Source organism: Saccoglossus kowalevskii, chromosome 13, assembly GCF_978046115.1.
Source record: "Saccoglossus kowalevskii chromosome 13, keSacKowa6.1, whole genome shotgun sequence".
NCBI lineage: Eukaryota > Metazoa > Hemichordata > Enteropneusta > Harrimaniidae > Saccoglossus > Saccoglossus kowalevskii.
Genome location: NC_140653.1, coordinates 2,387,073 through 2,404,656, shown reverse-complemented (window position 1 = coordinate 2,404,656; position 17,584 = coordinate 2,387,073). Strand labels below are relative to the sequence as shown.

The following is a 17,584-nucleotide window of genomic DNA, read 5'->3' as shown; positions in this document are numbered from 1 at the left end:
TGGGAATGTGAGCAAACGTATCAATAACGCATAACGTGGGAATGTGAGCAAACGTATCAATAACGCGTAATGTGGGAATGTGAGCAAATGTATCAATAACGCATAACGTGGGAATGTGAGCAAACGTATCAATAACGCGTAACGTGGGAATGTGAGCAAATGTATCAATAACGCATAATGTGGGAAAGTGAGCAAACATATCAATAACTCATAACGTGGGAATGTGAGCAAATGTATCAATAACGCGTAACGTGGGAAAGTGAGCAGACGTATCAATAACGTGTAATGTGGGAAAGTGAGCAAACGTATCAATAACGCATAACATGGGGATGTGAGCAAACATATCAATAATGCGTAATGTGGGAATGTGAGCAAACGTATCAATAATGCGTAACATGGGAAAGTGAGCAAACGTATCAATAACGCGTAACGTGGGAAAGTGAGCAAACGTATCAATAACGCGTAACATGGGAATGTGAGCAAACGTATCAATAACGCGTAACGTGGGAATGTGAGCAAATGTATCAATAACGCATAACGTGGGAAAGTGAGCAAACGTATCAATAACGCGTAACGTGGGAATGTGAGCAAACGTATCAATAACGCGTAACGTGGGAATGTGAGGAAATGTATCAATAACGCATAACGTGGGAAAGTAAGCAAACGTATCAATAACGCGTAACGTGGGAATGTGAGCAAACGTATCAATAACGCGTAACGTGGGAAAGTGAGCAGACGTATCAATAACGCGTAACGTGGGAAAGTGAGCAAACGTATCAATAACGCGTAACATGGGGAAAGTGAGCAAATGTATCAATAACGCATAACGTGGGAAAGTGAGCAAACGTATCAATAACGCGTAACGTGGGAATGTGAGCAAACGTATCAATAACGTGTAACATGGGAAAGTGAGCAAACGTATCAATAACGCGTAACGTGGGAAAGTGAGCAAACGTATCAATAACGCGTAACGTGGGAATGTCAGCAAACGTATCAATAACGCGTAACGTGGGAATGTGAGCAAATGTATCAATAACACATAACGTGGGAAAGTGAGCAAACGTATCAATAACGCGTAACATGGGAATGTGAGCAAACATATCAATAACTCATAACGTGGGAATGTGAGCAAACGTATCAATAACGCGTAACGTGGGAAAGTGAGCAGACGTATCAATAACGTGTAACGTGGGAAAGTGAGCAAACGTATCAATAACGCATAACGTTGGAATGTATGCAAACGTATCAATAACGCGTAACGTGGGAAAGTGAGCAAACGTATCAATAACGCATAACGTGGGAATGTGAGCAAACTTATCAATAATGCGTAACGTGGGAATGTGAGCAAACGTATCAATAACACGTAACGTGGGAATGTGAGCAAACGTATCAATAACGTGTAATGTGGGAAAGTGAGCAAACGTATCAATAACGCGTAACGTGGGAATGTGAGCAAACGTATCAATAACGCGTAACGTGGGAATGTGAGCAAATGTATCAATAACGCGTAACATGGGAATGTGAGCAAACGTATCAATAACGCATAACGTGGGAAAGTAAGCAGACGTAACGTGGGGGAAGTGAGCAAACGTATCACTAACGCGTAACGTGGAAATGTGAGCAAACGTATCAATAACGCGTAACGTGGGAAAGTGAGCAAACGTATCAATAACGCGTAACGTGGGGAAGTGAGCAAACGTATCAATAACGCGTAACGTGGGAATGTGAGCAAACGTATCAATAACGCGTAACGTGGGAAAGTGAGCAAACGTATCAATAACGCATAACGTGGGAAAGTGAGCAAACGTATCAATAACGCATAACGTTGGAATGTATGCAAACGTATCAATAACGCGTAACGTCGGAAAGTGAGCAAACGTATCAATAACGCGTAACGTGGGAATGTGAGCAAACGGAAAAAGGAGAAAATATCCTTTGGGTCAGTATGCCTCAATGTATAAATGGGCATAATCTTAATTCAGTTAAAATGCCGACGATCTTTTTGTGTTGATACCGTTTCTTTTAAATTAGCTACATCTAAATTAGCAAAATTGTATGGTTGCTGAAATACATGTTTTACAATACCACTGTATATCTTTAAGCCGGCGTAAATTTATTTGGAAGGGAATATCATCACTTACAGAAACACATGTTACACGGTGTAGAAGGTGTAAAGCAAGATTTGTATTGATTACGAAAAAAACAAAATCTAAAATGCATAGTTGAAGATACCGTAACGATTATACATAGCACAAAATAATGTGATACATACATTATATAAAGGAGGGTGATTTCCGCGTAGCGTTTTCTCTGAGGGGTAGGTTTTTTTTATCCCGCACAATATTTAACAGATTTGCAATATTGTAAACATTCAATGCAATGTTCAGAGACGTTCATTCAGTCGCTAAATTGACTTTCAGAGATCCAAACAAGTGGAATGTTCTTTATTTCACTGTCATCTCATGTACTTCCTATGTGTTTTACAAAAAAATCAAGGTCCGTAACATCTACATTCACGTGCAATTCAAGATGAACTCGTGATGTAACTTCAGAATATAACATCAGGTCATTTGAAAACGTCTCCTACGAAAACATTGTACGATGCGTAGTTAAAAATAGTTTTCGACGAAATGTCGCAGACCCAGTCAGAAATTAACCACAGTGTTTTTTTTGATTGCGTACTTATTATTGGCAAATATTTAAATACGCACTGAACATTGGTGGCGTGGAAACACACGCTGTTGCATGTTATTTGGGGTGGGTATAATGGTGTCAGTCATAAAACGTTCCGAGAGAAAACGACCCGTACAAAAAATGTTTTCCAGACAAGTGACAAGTAGAACAAATTCCCCCTCATAAAGATGGGTCATACTCTGCCGGTACTGACCATTATTGCCGTGAATATATTATTCTTTCGTGCACATTGGACGCATGGGGTCATTTCGAGCCATATATTTAAACACATGCGACGTATGAATTAAAACGACATTGTAAAAGACGTCAATTTAAGCCCGATAACGCTTTTTCCAAAGGTTTGTCCGGGACGTTTCAACCAACACTCGGGTGTAATGCTTTCAGAAAAGTGTGAATTTTGCGTGTTTTCACTAGTTACGAGTTTTCACGTATTTTGTCTGCATTAGCACTTTATACACTTAGTCACCACAAGCATCCGCACGTGTGTTTAAAAAATGAACATTGAGGAATATCCGAAATAATACTCTTCTTAAAAATAGAGTATTACGTCTGTTTAATATTTAATTTGCTTTAATGGATTTGTGATAAATTGTTTATGTTTTAATAATGACAGATACCAATATAGCCTGGGGCGATCAGAGTGCAATGGCGATGATCGCCAGTATAGAGCCTGCAGCTGGCAGGTACGTATATATCATTATTAATGTCTACAGTGACAACTATATGAGATTTCCATTAACCCGTTGAATCACCTCACTTAAACTGAATACAAAAACAGAAATATTCCAAACGTTTCGCGTACCTTTTACTTCAACTTGATGAAATTCCAGATATTATCCACGAACTTAAAATCCGTTTGTGTAGTAAGATACAATCAAATGACTTCGAGTTCTTAAAAGGGTTTGGGATTTTTTTCGTTTTGAAATATGACAGTAGATATCTTGGATATGTTCTTTATTGTAGGATTGCCCCATAGGTTCGGCGGATTACAGAGAAATGCAATGCGCCCTCTATAACAACAGAGAAGTGCTTGGGCAGATGGTTGACGACTGGGTTCCTTATCTGGATAGTAAGTACAATTTTTACAGAGCAGCCGTGCACATATTTTCGTCAATGAAAAACATTGGAAATCTTATCTTATTACTTATTTTTTTCTGCAGAAAACGTTCCCTGTCAGTTGCAGTGTTATGCAAGAGACAAATGGTTTTATTACAATTTCGGCAAAGTCCTGGACGGCACTCGCTGCAACCCTGACAATATTGACATGTGTGTGAACGGTGAATGCGTCGTAAGTTGGAAATCTATTTCTGAAAATCTCAACCCAAGAACGGAATTAGGTCTAAAAGTCGTCGAAACAACCACATCCCTATTTTGGAAATAAACAACCCGACTCTTTAAACATTTTGTAGACGGAAGTGAAACGACAGCCAATAAAGCGAACTTTTTATAAACAAAATCGTATTTAATGTTCCTTTGATGAGCTCCGCGTCGTAATCGATACGGGTCTCATTCGACGCATACAATGATGCGTTTATGACGTCATTTATGTAAGTCTAGTAACCCATAACGAGTAATTTTTTACATTGCAGCACGTTGGTTGTGACGGGATTTTAAAATCAGACAAAATTGAAGACAGTTGCCGCGTGTGTGGCGGGGATAATACAAGCTGTGGTCACTATAAGAATGTGTTTAAGAATAATATGCCATCATCAGGTACAAATCTCCTACAATAGTTGTTATGACTGGATACAACGTACATAACATGCTGATAACTAGATATGTTTTGTCACATTTGTTAAGTCATGTAATAATAGACAGGATATCATTTTAGTGATTTGTCATGTACACATATATATGGTAATAGTGTAGTGTTTACATTCAGTCAAAAACAAATGAATTCTGGCAGGGTGTGACGTCACCTGGTAGCGTACTGATCTTCATATTGACCTCTATGTCTCTGCTGTCCAATCACATCTCCAGTATCTTTAACAGACCGTCTTCATATTGACCTCTATGTCTCTGCTGTCCAATCACATCTCCAGTATCTTTAACAGACCGTCTTCATATTGACCTCTATGTCTCTGCTGTCCAATCACATCTCCAGTATCTTTAACAGTTATGACTATGCCGGGCAAAGATGCCACGTGAATGTACGTGAATGTCCCTACTGTGTACAACCCCCAGACGCCATTAATCACGCGGATACAGTCACATTTTATCCCATGTTTGTTATATTAAAAATGGAAAATAATGAAAATGATTCCCTTTTAATTGCTAATATAACTTGTATTGCAGAATGGTTTGGTTATAATGAAGTCGCTGTTATCCCAAAGGGTTCTACTCGCATAGAAGTTATCGACAGAAGCCGTAACTATTTAGGTACATATCGCTTGTCTTGAAACATTGTGACAACACATGGAACTAACATGGTATACAAAACTAACTGTGAACACACGTTTTACTTCACAGCTTTGATGGAGGGGAGTCAGTACATTATCAATGGAAACTGGATGATAAATTGGCCTGGGAAATACTTAGCTGCTGGTACATCTATCCAGTACCAACGTACGCTGGATGGTTTTGAGAAGATTGCAGCATCTGGTCCTACAGACGGTGACCTACATGTCATGGTATGTACACGGGATTAACACAGTATAGAGGGGGAGGGGGTACATATCACATTTCACAGGCATTAAAATTGGCAAATCACAATTCAGAGGAAATACATTTGCCATTTCACAGATCACGAACAAAATGTATCTGAATTGTAGCTTATGATGATTAACGGTACAATTGACAAGATGAGGACACTTAATAACAATATAGACATCAACATATTTATTCATACCTTGTCCGTAATTGACAATCTGGGCAATTTACCAGTCTACATATAACCGAACTTTTATCATACGCCCACTTCGTGTGGTTACTGCTTTCATAAATATTAAGTGCATCATTGTTAAAGTCTGAGACTGAAGATGTCACTGAAGGCATGGGTGTCAACTTAGAGTCTGTGTCCGCGTCATATTCTGATTCTTGTTCAGAATCACTCCCCATACACTGCTTGTCAATGTACCAGCTTTGAATTTTGTAGTTTCCTGCCTCACTTTTTCTGATTCACACATTTTCCATGTTCTATAGTCCATTCTTGCATCTGTACCTGTAGCTCGTTTCATTGATTTTGATTGATGTAGTTTTGGGAAATTATACAAAGGTATAACTTGAGTACTGATTGGGTAATATAAGGTTTCTTTTATGAAATAGTATGCTGTCCAGAGAACAAATCTCCTTAAACTTTCATAAACTGCATTGGACAGATTTCTGACATAATGTAAAACTGTTGGAAACTGGTCTTTGAAGTGGCCAACAGCATGAAGGTTCACAGCTTGTACAGTCTGTAACAGATCTACCGGGTATTCTGTATTCCACATTAATTGTCTGTATTTAATCCTGTAATTCTTTCAACTGCTCAAGTATCATTGAGACAGATAACCTAGTTTTGTGAGAAACAGTTCCTTCTGGCCCATTTGTATTTCCCCGGAACCCTGTTGATTGCCTGACTGCATCTTCTGCCCTCAATAGATAGGTATTAAGAGTGGATACATTGTTGTATAGACAATTTGGGAACAGGCTGATTTGTCAAGTGAACAGAAAATGCCGTGTACAACAGACCAAGATTTCCAAGAAATTTAACCATTTGTTTTACTAGCGTAATTAGTTTTATAGTACCAACTTGAGCATCAGTAACATATATACAACCAAACTCAACACAGATAGCTGCCCAAATTGGAAAAGTTCAATTCACGAACCAGGCATATTTATTTTAACAAATCACGGCTCGCGGAGAATACTTTTGTCACGAATCACGTAATCTGTTTTTTTCCAAATCACAATTCACAGAAAATTAAAAGTGTACGATCACAGATCACAGATCACGAAAAAAGCCCCCCCCCCCTCAGTATATGATTTAATCAATTACACCGGACAAAAATTCGATGTCGATTACATTTATTGAATTTACGAACGTTACGAACCTGACGAACATCGTGTGCAATTCGACGTTTTAAGCACAAAGGCGAAATGGCCGCCAGGCAATCTCTTAGGCAAACATTGGTACTACCTGTGCACTACCGTATTCATCTAGAAAATTAACCTATATATACGCTTTCAGATGATATATAGGTTGTCTATTTTTAGCTCCTGATTCCTCACACTCAACCGTGACTGCTTTCCAGAACCAACAATACATTATGCAATTATAAAATTGGTATTATTTCATTAATGCTGCACATTTATTAGTAAGGAGACGTCTAACTTATTAACTGAATCTTCTGTATAAAATGGTTTGTTCTAGGTGTTATTCCGGGAACATAATCCTGGCATTGAATACGAGTACTGGTTGCCGATACATGTAAGTAACGCAAAGGCTGTCAAAACTACGTCGTATAATGTCACAGTGACTCAACCATCGATAGAGGGCGGTAAACCATTTCAGCTGCCACAGAGCGATCGCGGAGGGCAATCTCTTGGTGATTTACAGAATCGTGGCAATGAAAAGAAGTCTTCCACAGATGATGCAAAACAAGGTACGATCGTCACGCCTTCTTATTGACATGTGAATTTTGAACGCATGAACATTTTTTAGTTTTGAATTTACTTGATGTATATTAAACATTATGTAACTTTATGCTAATTTCTTGTTCAAGGAAGTAGCACAGATGTGAAACCGCCAGGAAAACATAAATCTTCGGAAAAAAGTAAGGATTAGCAAGTCTTTAAACTGACAGTCCCTGTTGGTATTTTTTCAAAGTGATCTTACGATCGCCAGAAATCCCAAAATGGTGGATTATTAGTGTAAGAAAATATTTTCATGCAATTATACATGAAAGTAACAATCAGTCTATTTAAATTTGTCAACAGATGTTGGTGTGCTTAAAATTGTTAAGATTTATTATTATGAAGTAGAAAGAGTTGAAAACCCGAAAAAAAATGACCACCAACTATTTATTTTCAATCAAATCGTGAAATCAATTTATTTATATTTAATGCAAGTTCTTGGAGCTTAAGACTATAGAAAGGAGTGAGAGAGATATGGTGACTATTTGCATAACCCTAAGCCATGTTACAAATATGGTGACTATTTGCATAACCCTAAGCCATGTTACAAATATGGTGACTATTTGCATAACCCTAAGCCATGTTACAAATATGGTGACTATTTGCATAACCCTAAGCCATGTTACAAATATGGTGACTATTTGCATAACCCTAAGCCATGTTACAAATATGGTGACTATTTGCATAACCCTAAGCCATGTTACAAATATGGTGACTATTTGCATAACCCTAAGCCATGTTACAAATATGGTGACTATTTGCATAACCCTAAGCCATGTTACAAATATGGTGACTATTTGCATAACCCTAAGCCATGTTACAAATATGGTGACTATTTGCATAACCCTAAGCCATGTTACAAATATGGTGACTATTTGCATAACCCTAAGCCATGTTACAAATTACAATTTGTATGAGGTTATTTATACTACCTGCAATTCAATTTAATTGAAATACAACCCTATAATTTATTTGAGTTTAATTGAATTTCAAATACAGTAGATTCTTATACAGGATTACAATTTTATTAAATTTCATTCCAAGATAGGATTGCAATTTAATTTCAAATCAAAAAAAAGGTTAAATTGTAAATCCTAAATAGCGGGACTGTTAGTGAATCGGTTGAAGCATACCTATGAAATGATTGATGAAATGAATCAAATGTTTCATGTCCAATGGAGACTTGATCACATTTGATTTTAATCTAATGAACTATATATATATACCTGTCATCTTTTCTACCTTCCCTTTCCTGTCCGGTTCTCTTTTGTCTTATAACACTCATAATATAATATTACTTGTATTTTATTTCTACAGAACGAAAGTGTCCAAGATGCCGGAAAGTGCGTGGAAGCATAAAAACATTTTTTTGCAAGAGTGATTTTGGTTAGTTAATAAATCTGGTAATAAAGAGTTATATACAAGATATCCTGTGTGTATTAAGAGATTTGGATTATACATGGGATGGAATTGTCAAAGACAATTTAATTAGTTTTTGTGACTACCGTGTATATAGTACACAATGGAAGTATGTGTGTATGTGTGTGTTTATGTACGTTTCACTGTTATCTTATGAAATTATCTTATGTCCCATTTCAATGAAAATTGGAATATGATGCTCTGGCACAAGCATAGATGTTATTAATTCTGGATAAAAATCTGAGCATATTAATCAATTAATTTGCATAAATAATTAGTCAATTTTCAGGTTTCCCAGTGATGTCTAAAAAAAATACCTAACAATTATCAATGGAACTTGGTACATAGATGCTCTGGAGTAATTCGCAAGACTGATTAGTCTTTTGTCGCATGCTGCTATATTAAATATCCACCACAGTTTAGGTAGATATCTCAAAAACCACTCAATGATACGTGTGACATAGTCTGGGGTTAATCCACAAATTTGATTAATTTAATGTTGAAATCTATGCATATTATTTCTTAATTTGTGTGCTTTGGATGTAATTCTTTGCTTTAAGAGTTTTCTTTTAGTATTACAGATTTTAGTATTGTGGATTATCTTGCTTTCACATAAGGAATCTCAAAATTAGAGCTATATTAGTTACGAAACTTTTTTAATTATCTTTAATGGAACTTCATATGCCTCTAATATGTTCAGAAGAGTTCTTTGAAAATATCGGATTACACATTAAGTCAAGGTGATGTTTGTGCTGGGCATATAACAAAGGGTAAAATATTTTTCATTTCTTTGCAGCATCGCATATTCAAGTACTGTCTAAGAAGTTGATGAATGACCAAACTCGCTACGATGTATCAGTCATCCAGACATACCAGAACCAGTTTATTCTGACTCATCGTGAATATTTGTGGGTGCCAAATACGTGTGATTGCCCTCGCCTTCGCACCGGCAAAGAGTATCTCGTAACGGGGAATTTGAAGACCAATTTCAAGGATGGCGAAAGTCGGTTTGTAATAACAGATAAAAATTTTGTACGCAAATGGAAGACTAATGCGCACGCTAAATGGGACACATTGCAGCAAAAAAATCCATGTCTCCCGTAATTGTTGTAAGTTGACGCAGTCAGATCTGAACTCTAATTTTGGATTGCTGAGTAAGTATTTTATTAAAGAAAATCACTTGAAACTGACTAACCATATCAGGTTTTTTGAAATGTTTTCAAAATATTAGAATTCATATCAAAAATAATTATTACTCTTTCATCCAATGTCACTGAGCAAATTCTTGAGATATTATAGAAATCTATGTAAAAAAATACAATTTCAACTATTTGCCAGGACATTGTGCAGAGCACAATGGGTGGCTAATGTCATGTTGATGTCATGTCTGTATGTGTGGATGTGTCAGTTTCAGTTCACCATTATCTCAACCATTGGGGAGGAGTTCAATTGGGATAAATTTAGGTACACGGATACTTTTTGATTAGCTCCACACATGATTATATTTTGTTAAAAAATCTATGCATATTAATTAGGTAATTTGAAATATTCTACATTTATTAATTAGTTAACATATATATACTGGTATTCTGATGGCATAAACTCATAATGAAAGTTTGACAAACATGACTTTGAGTCACAAATGTTCATAATGAGTATTTATTTGTTTCACACTGACTTGCATGCTAGTGATATCTTACGAATATTTAAAGGATATTATTATATTTAGTGTAGTTGGGTGTTCATTTGATTATACATGTTATGGTTTATGTTTTATAAAACTGTTATGAAATATGCCTAAAACAAAAACTGGCATTAAACGATCTATCAGTTGAGAGTCAAATGTCCAAGAATGATACGTTTAGAATTTGTTCAATTTGTGATTAATTTTGTTTATTCAGTGTAACATGTGTTTGTAGGAAATATGGAGACCCAAATCTTGCTCGTTACAATTTATTACTTCTCATTAAATGGAGCTGCAAATACACCCAGGTTAAACAACTTCAGTTTACAATTCAGAAATAAGTAAAAATATGTTATTACATTGAGGAATTATTACATAAACTCATGGATATGTTGAAATGTACATAGAAATTAATGTTATAATAAAGATAATTTGTTCTCAAGTTATACTGTATGTCGATTTCAGTTGATATTTTGTGAATTTCGTGAAAGCATGAATGTTTTTTGTGGGGATTTTACAAATATTTATAAACAATTTTGTTGTTTGCAACCATAATTAAAAATTTATAAACATAAATATTTTTATATTTAATTTATAAGTAGTTTAAATAAAAAATTATATTCATGCCTTTCTAAAATTCATTGTAAAAATATTCATGTATATGATAATCTGTTCAGTTAATGAATATAGTGTAACTATTACAACGTTGCCTGATGAGATTCTTGCAGGATAAATGTAAGTATAACAGTTCTGAAACAATACAATTATATATCTACAATATAACACAATTTTGCATGGAAAATACTTTCTAAAATTTAAATAAAAACAATCCTCACTGTGAAATGATGACCGAATTCTGGTTACTATGGTAACAACGGAACACATTATAAAGTAAACAGTACTGTGCATATCACTCTAATGGTTAAAAATAATAATAATAATAATAATAATATTATTAATAACTGTTAAACTGTTTATTGTATCTTTAGAAATATACATTTCTTTCAGTATATAGCAATAGAAATATTAATCAATACAGAAAAATAGTAAGTTAGTAAGAAGAATTTAAAACAAGCAGCCTGAACAATATGTATAGTATCAAAGCAATCGGACTTACAGTTTTTAACAAGAAGTTGAAAATATCACTTTCTACCAAAAATGACAAAAATATTCACCAAAATTAGAGAATTGAAGATATCACAAAATGAACAAATCTGAGAGAGGTCCACATGTAGTACCTATATATGTAATATCAAAGCAATTGGACTTACAGTTTTTAACAAGAAGTCGAAAATATCGCTTTTTATCGAAAATGACAAAAATATTCACCAAAATTAAAGAATCAAAGATATCATCACGAAATGAACAAATCTGAGAAAAGTCTACATGTAATATCTATATACGTAATATCAAAGCAATTGAACTATTGGTTTTTAACAAGAAGTCGAAAATATCACTTTTTACCAAAAATTACAAAAATATTCACCAAAATTAGAGAATTGAAGACATCATCACAAAATGAACAAATCTGAGAGAGGTACACATGTAGTACCTATATATGTAATATCAAAGCAATTGGACTTGCGGTTTTTAACAAGAAGTCAAAAATATCATTTTTTACCAAAAATGACAAAAATATTCACCAAAATTAGAGAATTGAAGATATCATTACAAAATGAACAAATGTGAGAGAGGTCCACATATAGTACCTATATATTTAATATCAAAGCAATTGGACTTGCGGTTTTTAACAAGAAGTCAAAAATATCATTTTTTACCAAAAATGACAAAAATATTCACCAAAATTAGAGAATTGAAGATATCATTACAAAATGAACAAATGTGAGAGAGGTCCACATATAGTACCTATATATTTAATATCAAAGCAATTGGACTTGCGGTTTTTAACAAGAAGTCGAAAATATCACTTTTTACCAAAAATGACAAAAATATTCACCAAAATTAGAGATTTGAAGATATCATTATGAAATGAACAAATCTGAGAGAGATCTACCCTATCAAAGCATTCAGGCTTATAGTTTTCAAGAAGAAGTCAAAAAAGTTAAACATTGACACGGACGACGACGACGGACGACGTCAGACAATCACTCATATGATAAGCTCCGCTCGACAAAGTCGACAGCGGAGCTAAAAAGTAAATAAAATATAATAAGTTCAATTCATATGGTTTTTTGTGCGATGTTGGAATGCCATGAAGATAAATTGTGCAAAGTGCTTAATTGAGGTTTTGTCTGTTATTAGTCCCCGTTCGGACAAAGTCCGAAAACAGGGACTTATAATTCAGTCTCCGTGCGTCCGTGCGTCAGTCCGGAGTCATATCTCAGAATCCCTTGGACCGATTCCGTTCATTCTTTGCATGTGTCTAGTACTTTATGTGGGACATATGCACATGCAGTGGTTTAGCGATTTGATTCAAAATGGCCAACTGGCAGCCATCCTGTTTTTTGAAAATGTTGTACTTTGGACATGCTTTGTCAGTTGTCATCCAAACTTGGTACATGGATTATACATGTTAGGATACATGTCCCGACCGCGATTGGATCAAAGATGGCCGACTGGCAGCCATCTTGTTTTTTGAAAATGTTGTACTTTGGACATACTTTGTCAGTTGTCATTCAAACTTGGTACATAGATTATACATGTTAGGATACATGTCCCAACCGCGATTGGATCAAAGATGGTCGACTGGCAGGCATTTTTTTTTTTTTTATGCGGTATCTTGGACGTGCTCTGTTTTCATTCAAATTTGGCACATACATGTACTTTATACATGTTAGAATGCATATCCATGACAATTTGTTTCAAAATCTGGTCAAGGATGGCCGATTGACAGCCATCTGACTTTTTGGCCTTACTACTATATTTCCACAATTTATGTACCATTTTCATTCGTATTAGGCACATACATCATACATATCAGTGTGTTTCATAATCAGATCAAAGATGGCCAAATAACGGCTGTTTTTATTTTGGCCATATTACTACGATACGTGTTTTGATGTAAATAAGCAATCTGTTGTATACGCCACTTGGAACTCAAGTTTTAAGAACATGCTCGCAACAACCCCTCCGCTTTAATATGACGAGCACAAAGAGAACTTTCAAAAATTTAACCGGGACTGTGTCATTTTCAATGACTTGTTGTCATTATAAATTGAAATTTTTAGTCCCCGTTTGAACGCAGTTCGAAAACGGGGACTTATGTTTTGACCTCTGTGTGTCCGTGCATGCGTGTGTCCGTGCGTGCATCTGTGTGTGCGTCTGGACCTGTATCTTGGAAATGCCTGGACCAATCACAATCAAACTTCACACATTATATTATACATATGCACATCAATTTGTTTCACGATCTGATTCAAGATGGCCGAATGGCGGCCATTTTTGTGCTAAAAATCATCAAAATCAAGCATTTCTCGGATGTTTACAGACGGATTTTGTTTAAACTTGGTATATACATTAAACATTATAGCACCTTGATGCACATCATTTTGTTCTATGATCTGATTCAAGATGGCCGAATGGCGGCCATTTTTGTGCTAAAAAATCCTAAAAATCAAGAATTTCTCGGCTGTTTACAGATGGATTTTGTTCAAACTTGGTATATACATTAGACGTTATGGGACCTTGATGCAAATAATTTTGTTTTTCAGATAAGATTCAAAATGGCCGACTGGCGGCCATTTTGTTTTAATGAATGTGGCTCTCGTGCCATATCTCTGACTTGCTTTCACTGATTATATTCAAATTTTAAATATTCATTATACATCATGTCATAGATAGACAGATATATTGGTTTGACGATCCTATTCAAAATGGCCAAATGGTGGCCATTTTTGAGCTACAAAATCATCAAATGTCAAGCATTTCTGGCATTTATGGATGGATTTCGTTCAAACTTGGTACATATATTAGACATTACAGGTTCCTGATGCACATTATTTATTTTTCAGATTGGATTCAAAATGGCTGTCTGGCGGCCATTTTGTTTTAATGAATGGGCTTCTCGACCCATATCTCCGACTTGTTTTGACTGATTATATTCAAATTTTAAATATTCATTATACATCATGCCATAGATAAACAGATATATTGGTTTGACGATCCTATTCAAAATGGCCAAATGGTGGCCATTTTTGTGCTAAAAAATCATCATATATCAAGCATTTCTGGATGGATTCGTTCAAACTTGGTACATACATTAGACGGGTTCCTGATGCAAGTCATTTTATTTTTCAGATTGGATTCAAAATGGCTGACTGACGGCCATTTTGCTTTAATGATTGGGGTTCTAGAGCCATATCTCTTAAATGCTTTGACTGATTATATTCAAATTTTATAAATTCATTATACTGCATGTTATATATATACATGTATTCAAAACGGCTGATTTTGAATGCTGTTCTAGAGCAATATCTCTCAATATGGACAAGTACTTGTTTGATGATCAGATACAAATGTCAATCATTTTAATGTTAAAAAATCATATTCCTGACATGGTTATATTCCAGCTATATTAATATAAACAAAACTATATATCTTAAATTTGATAACTATCGGGACTGTGCCATGCATGGCTTGTTTTATTAGTTTTGATTTCTTTTGGGAATATAATATGTGATAATAAATCTTGCCGTATTGTCATGCATTTTGGACAAACTCTTAGTAAATGTTCTTCATCTTCCACATTATGTGAATCACAATGTAGACAAATTCTATCTTGTAATGTTGTTTTGGTGCATGTGTATCTGCCTGTTTCTATACCAAGGTCATGGTTGCTTATCCTGAATTTTGTTAGAATGATTCTTTGTTTAATATTTACAACATTTAATAAATATTGTTCATAACAAAAATCTTTCTTAAATTTTGAGTAATATTCGTAATTTGCTATCATCTTTCCTTATGTTTGATCGCCAATGATCAGTGTATTTTTGTTTCATTTGACATTTCACTTTGTTAATTTAATTTTTGGATTTTGAGTCTGACATTGTTTCCTCTGTATCATAGTGAGTTCTGATTAATTTCTGTCAACATGCCTTTTATTGTGTGCATCCAAATATTATTATTATGTTGATTTTTTTGTTCATTGTATGCTCATTTTGTTATATTGTCTTCTGGAAGTTCTTGTAGTCTTAACTAATATTTAAACATGGAAGTATGTACTTCAGTCAGTAATGGAAAACTACCAATCTCACATTGCTAGCATATTTGTTCAGTCCAAGAATTCTTTTACAGTATTAGTATTTAAGATGTATTTTTTCAATAGCACCTCTATCTCATTTTGTAAAATCAATGATCTCTGAACCCAAGATTTTTGCACCATATCACAAGATTGGTTTGATGCAATCTGATTAAAATCCGATGTAGGTATGAGGCTCCAATGTTTTTGTTTTTGTTTTTTTTAATATTTTTTTAATATATAACCCTTTATATTATATTTATTTGTATTTTAGTTTGAATATGTCGATTTTTTTGGTTTTTTCTTGCCGTTAATCAGTTCTTAGAAAATTGTGTCCCAGTCGCCTCTAACACAATTTTCTAAGAACTGATTAACGGCAAGAAAAACCAAAAAATCGACATATTCAATCTAAAATACAAATAAATATAATATAAAGGGTTATATAAAATAAAATAAAATAAAAAAAAAAAAAAAAAATTTAAAAAGATTTTAATCAGATTGGGTTTGATGGAGGAGCAGCCTGTTCAGAATTTGTCAACAACCAATAATAACACTGGATACAAAACACACCGAGGTTACGACTCGTTTAACTGGTTTGCGATAGGTACTTGACAAATTCTGAATAGGCCACGCCTCCAACTGTGCCGTGTGTTCGGGCAAAATGTTAATTATTCATAAATGGAATCAATTTGTGTAGTTTTCTTGATTTATTCTGCAGATATCGGTAAAATGTAGGTAAGGCTTTGGCGAAATTTGAAAGAGCAACTATTATTCTTCAACCTGGTATTTTTTTTAGATTTTATTTTTTATTCTTTTTGACTGCTTTTTCGAGTTTACAAAAAAAGTGTCAGCTGGCTGGAGCCTTCGTCCCTTGTCTATTTCTTACACTAGATACCAGCCGATACCGCTGGTATTTCAAATGAAATACTATCATTTATACTTTTGAAATTAATGCCTCTGTGGTGCATCTGTGATAGCCATTGGTTTATTTGGTTTCCATCACAACAATAGACTTATAAGAAAAACTGAAAATAAAAATCCAATGACGGTGAATTATGATATATTGAACGCAAAGTGTTTCCAATTTCGCAACGAAATTACGAAATGTTTGCCCAGTCCACAAGGACGCCAATAGGCATGTTTACCTTCAACCGTGGACTCGACAATACAGAAATTATTTTGTTTTTAGCTCTCTAAAACAAACATGTCCATCAGTCGCCCATATGTAGTCAAACTGATGGACATGTGCGACACGCACAGATTTAGGGGAAAGCTCGCCAGGCACGCACCCCTCCCTTCAACACGCAAACAAGATTGACAAATCAATTGACAAGCCTAGCCAACCGGAGGTCTACTTGGGTCACGTCAATATGAGTGCCTCGCCTACCAAATTTCTGGATATGCCAGTGTGTGACATTCATACCAATTTTGAATACAATTGGTCAAGGCATGTCTGAGAAATGATTAATTACATCCTAAAAACTTATAATTTGTTTTTGTGTGGACAAAAAACGGTTGCTATTTAGTTAAATTTCATCAAGTGGCATGCAACATAATATGATTTAATTATACACTAGGTTTTAATTTTGTTGATAAATGGAATCCACTAAAATCATGTGAATATGTAAAATTATGGTAGAATGCATTGATTAATATAAAAATAATGACTGGCTTTCAACATTTAATACTGATCAAAATATGGTAGTTGGAGTACAATCGTACACTTGTGAAATCTTAGTGGGGAAAGAAATGATTTATACAGTAAACTCATCCTAAATGAAAGAGTTACTGTATAAACACATGTTATGAAACAATGGCTATAATATAAGCCAATAGATTTGAAGGTTGTGTTAAGGTATAACCTATTGAGTGACAGATACATGTACGAAGTACATTTTCACCAATATCTCCAATTATGTTATAGCATTATCAATGCAAGTAAATTTTATGACGTCATTGCTGCAGATTACTCG

The 17,584-nt window shown here is 34.7% G+C and overlaps 1 protein-coding gene across 4 annotated transcripts in view; it reads left to right on the top strand.

Moving 5' to 3' along the window:
* The window catches only part of LOC100372856 (ADAMTS-like protein 5), a 45,791-nt gene extending 34,931 nt beyond the window's left edge, over positions 1-10,860 (top strand). For 2 of the 4 annotated variants that reach the window (XM_085506678.1, XM_085506677.1), the window contains exons 3-12: positions 3,308-3,377; positions 3,658-3,763; positions 3,855-3,982; positions 4,284-4,407; positions 4,990-5,073; positions 5,164-5,324; positions 7,049-7,280; positions 7,401-7,451; positions 8,629-8,697; positions 9,527-10,860. In XM_085506678.1, coding sequence (XP_085362804.1) covers positions 3,308-3,377; positions 3,658-3,763; positions 3,855-3,982; positions 4,284-4,407; positions 4,990-5,073; positions 5,164-5,324; positions 7,049-7,280; positions 7,401-7,451; positions 8,629-8,697; positions 9,527-9,834 — 1,333 coding nt within the window. In that variant the 3' untranslated portion in view covers positions 9,835-10,860. Of the gene's footprint in view, positions 1-3,307; positions 3,378-3,657; positions 3,764-3,854; positions 3,983-4,283; positions 4,408-4,989; positions 5,074-5,163; positions 5,325-7,048; positions 7,281-7,400; positions 7,452-8,628; positions 8,715-9,526 lie in introns of all 4 variants that reach the window. The other 2 variants (XM_085506680.1, XM_085506679.1) reach the window with 2 other exon arrangements.
* Positions 10,861-17,584: the final 6,724 nt, after the last annotated feature.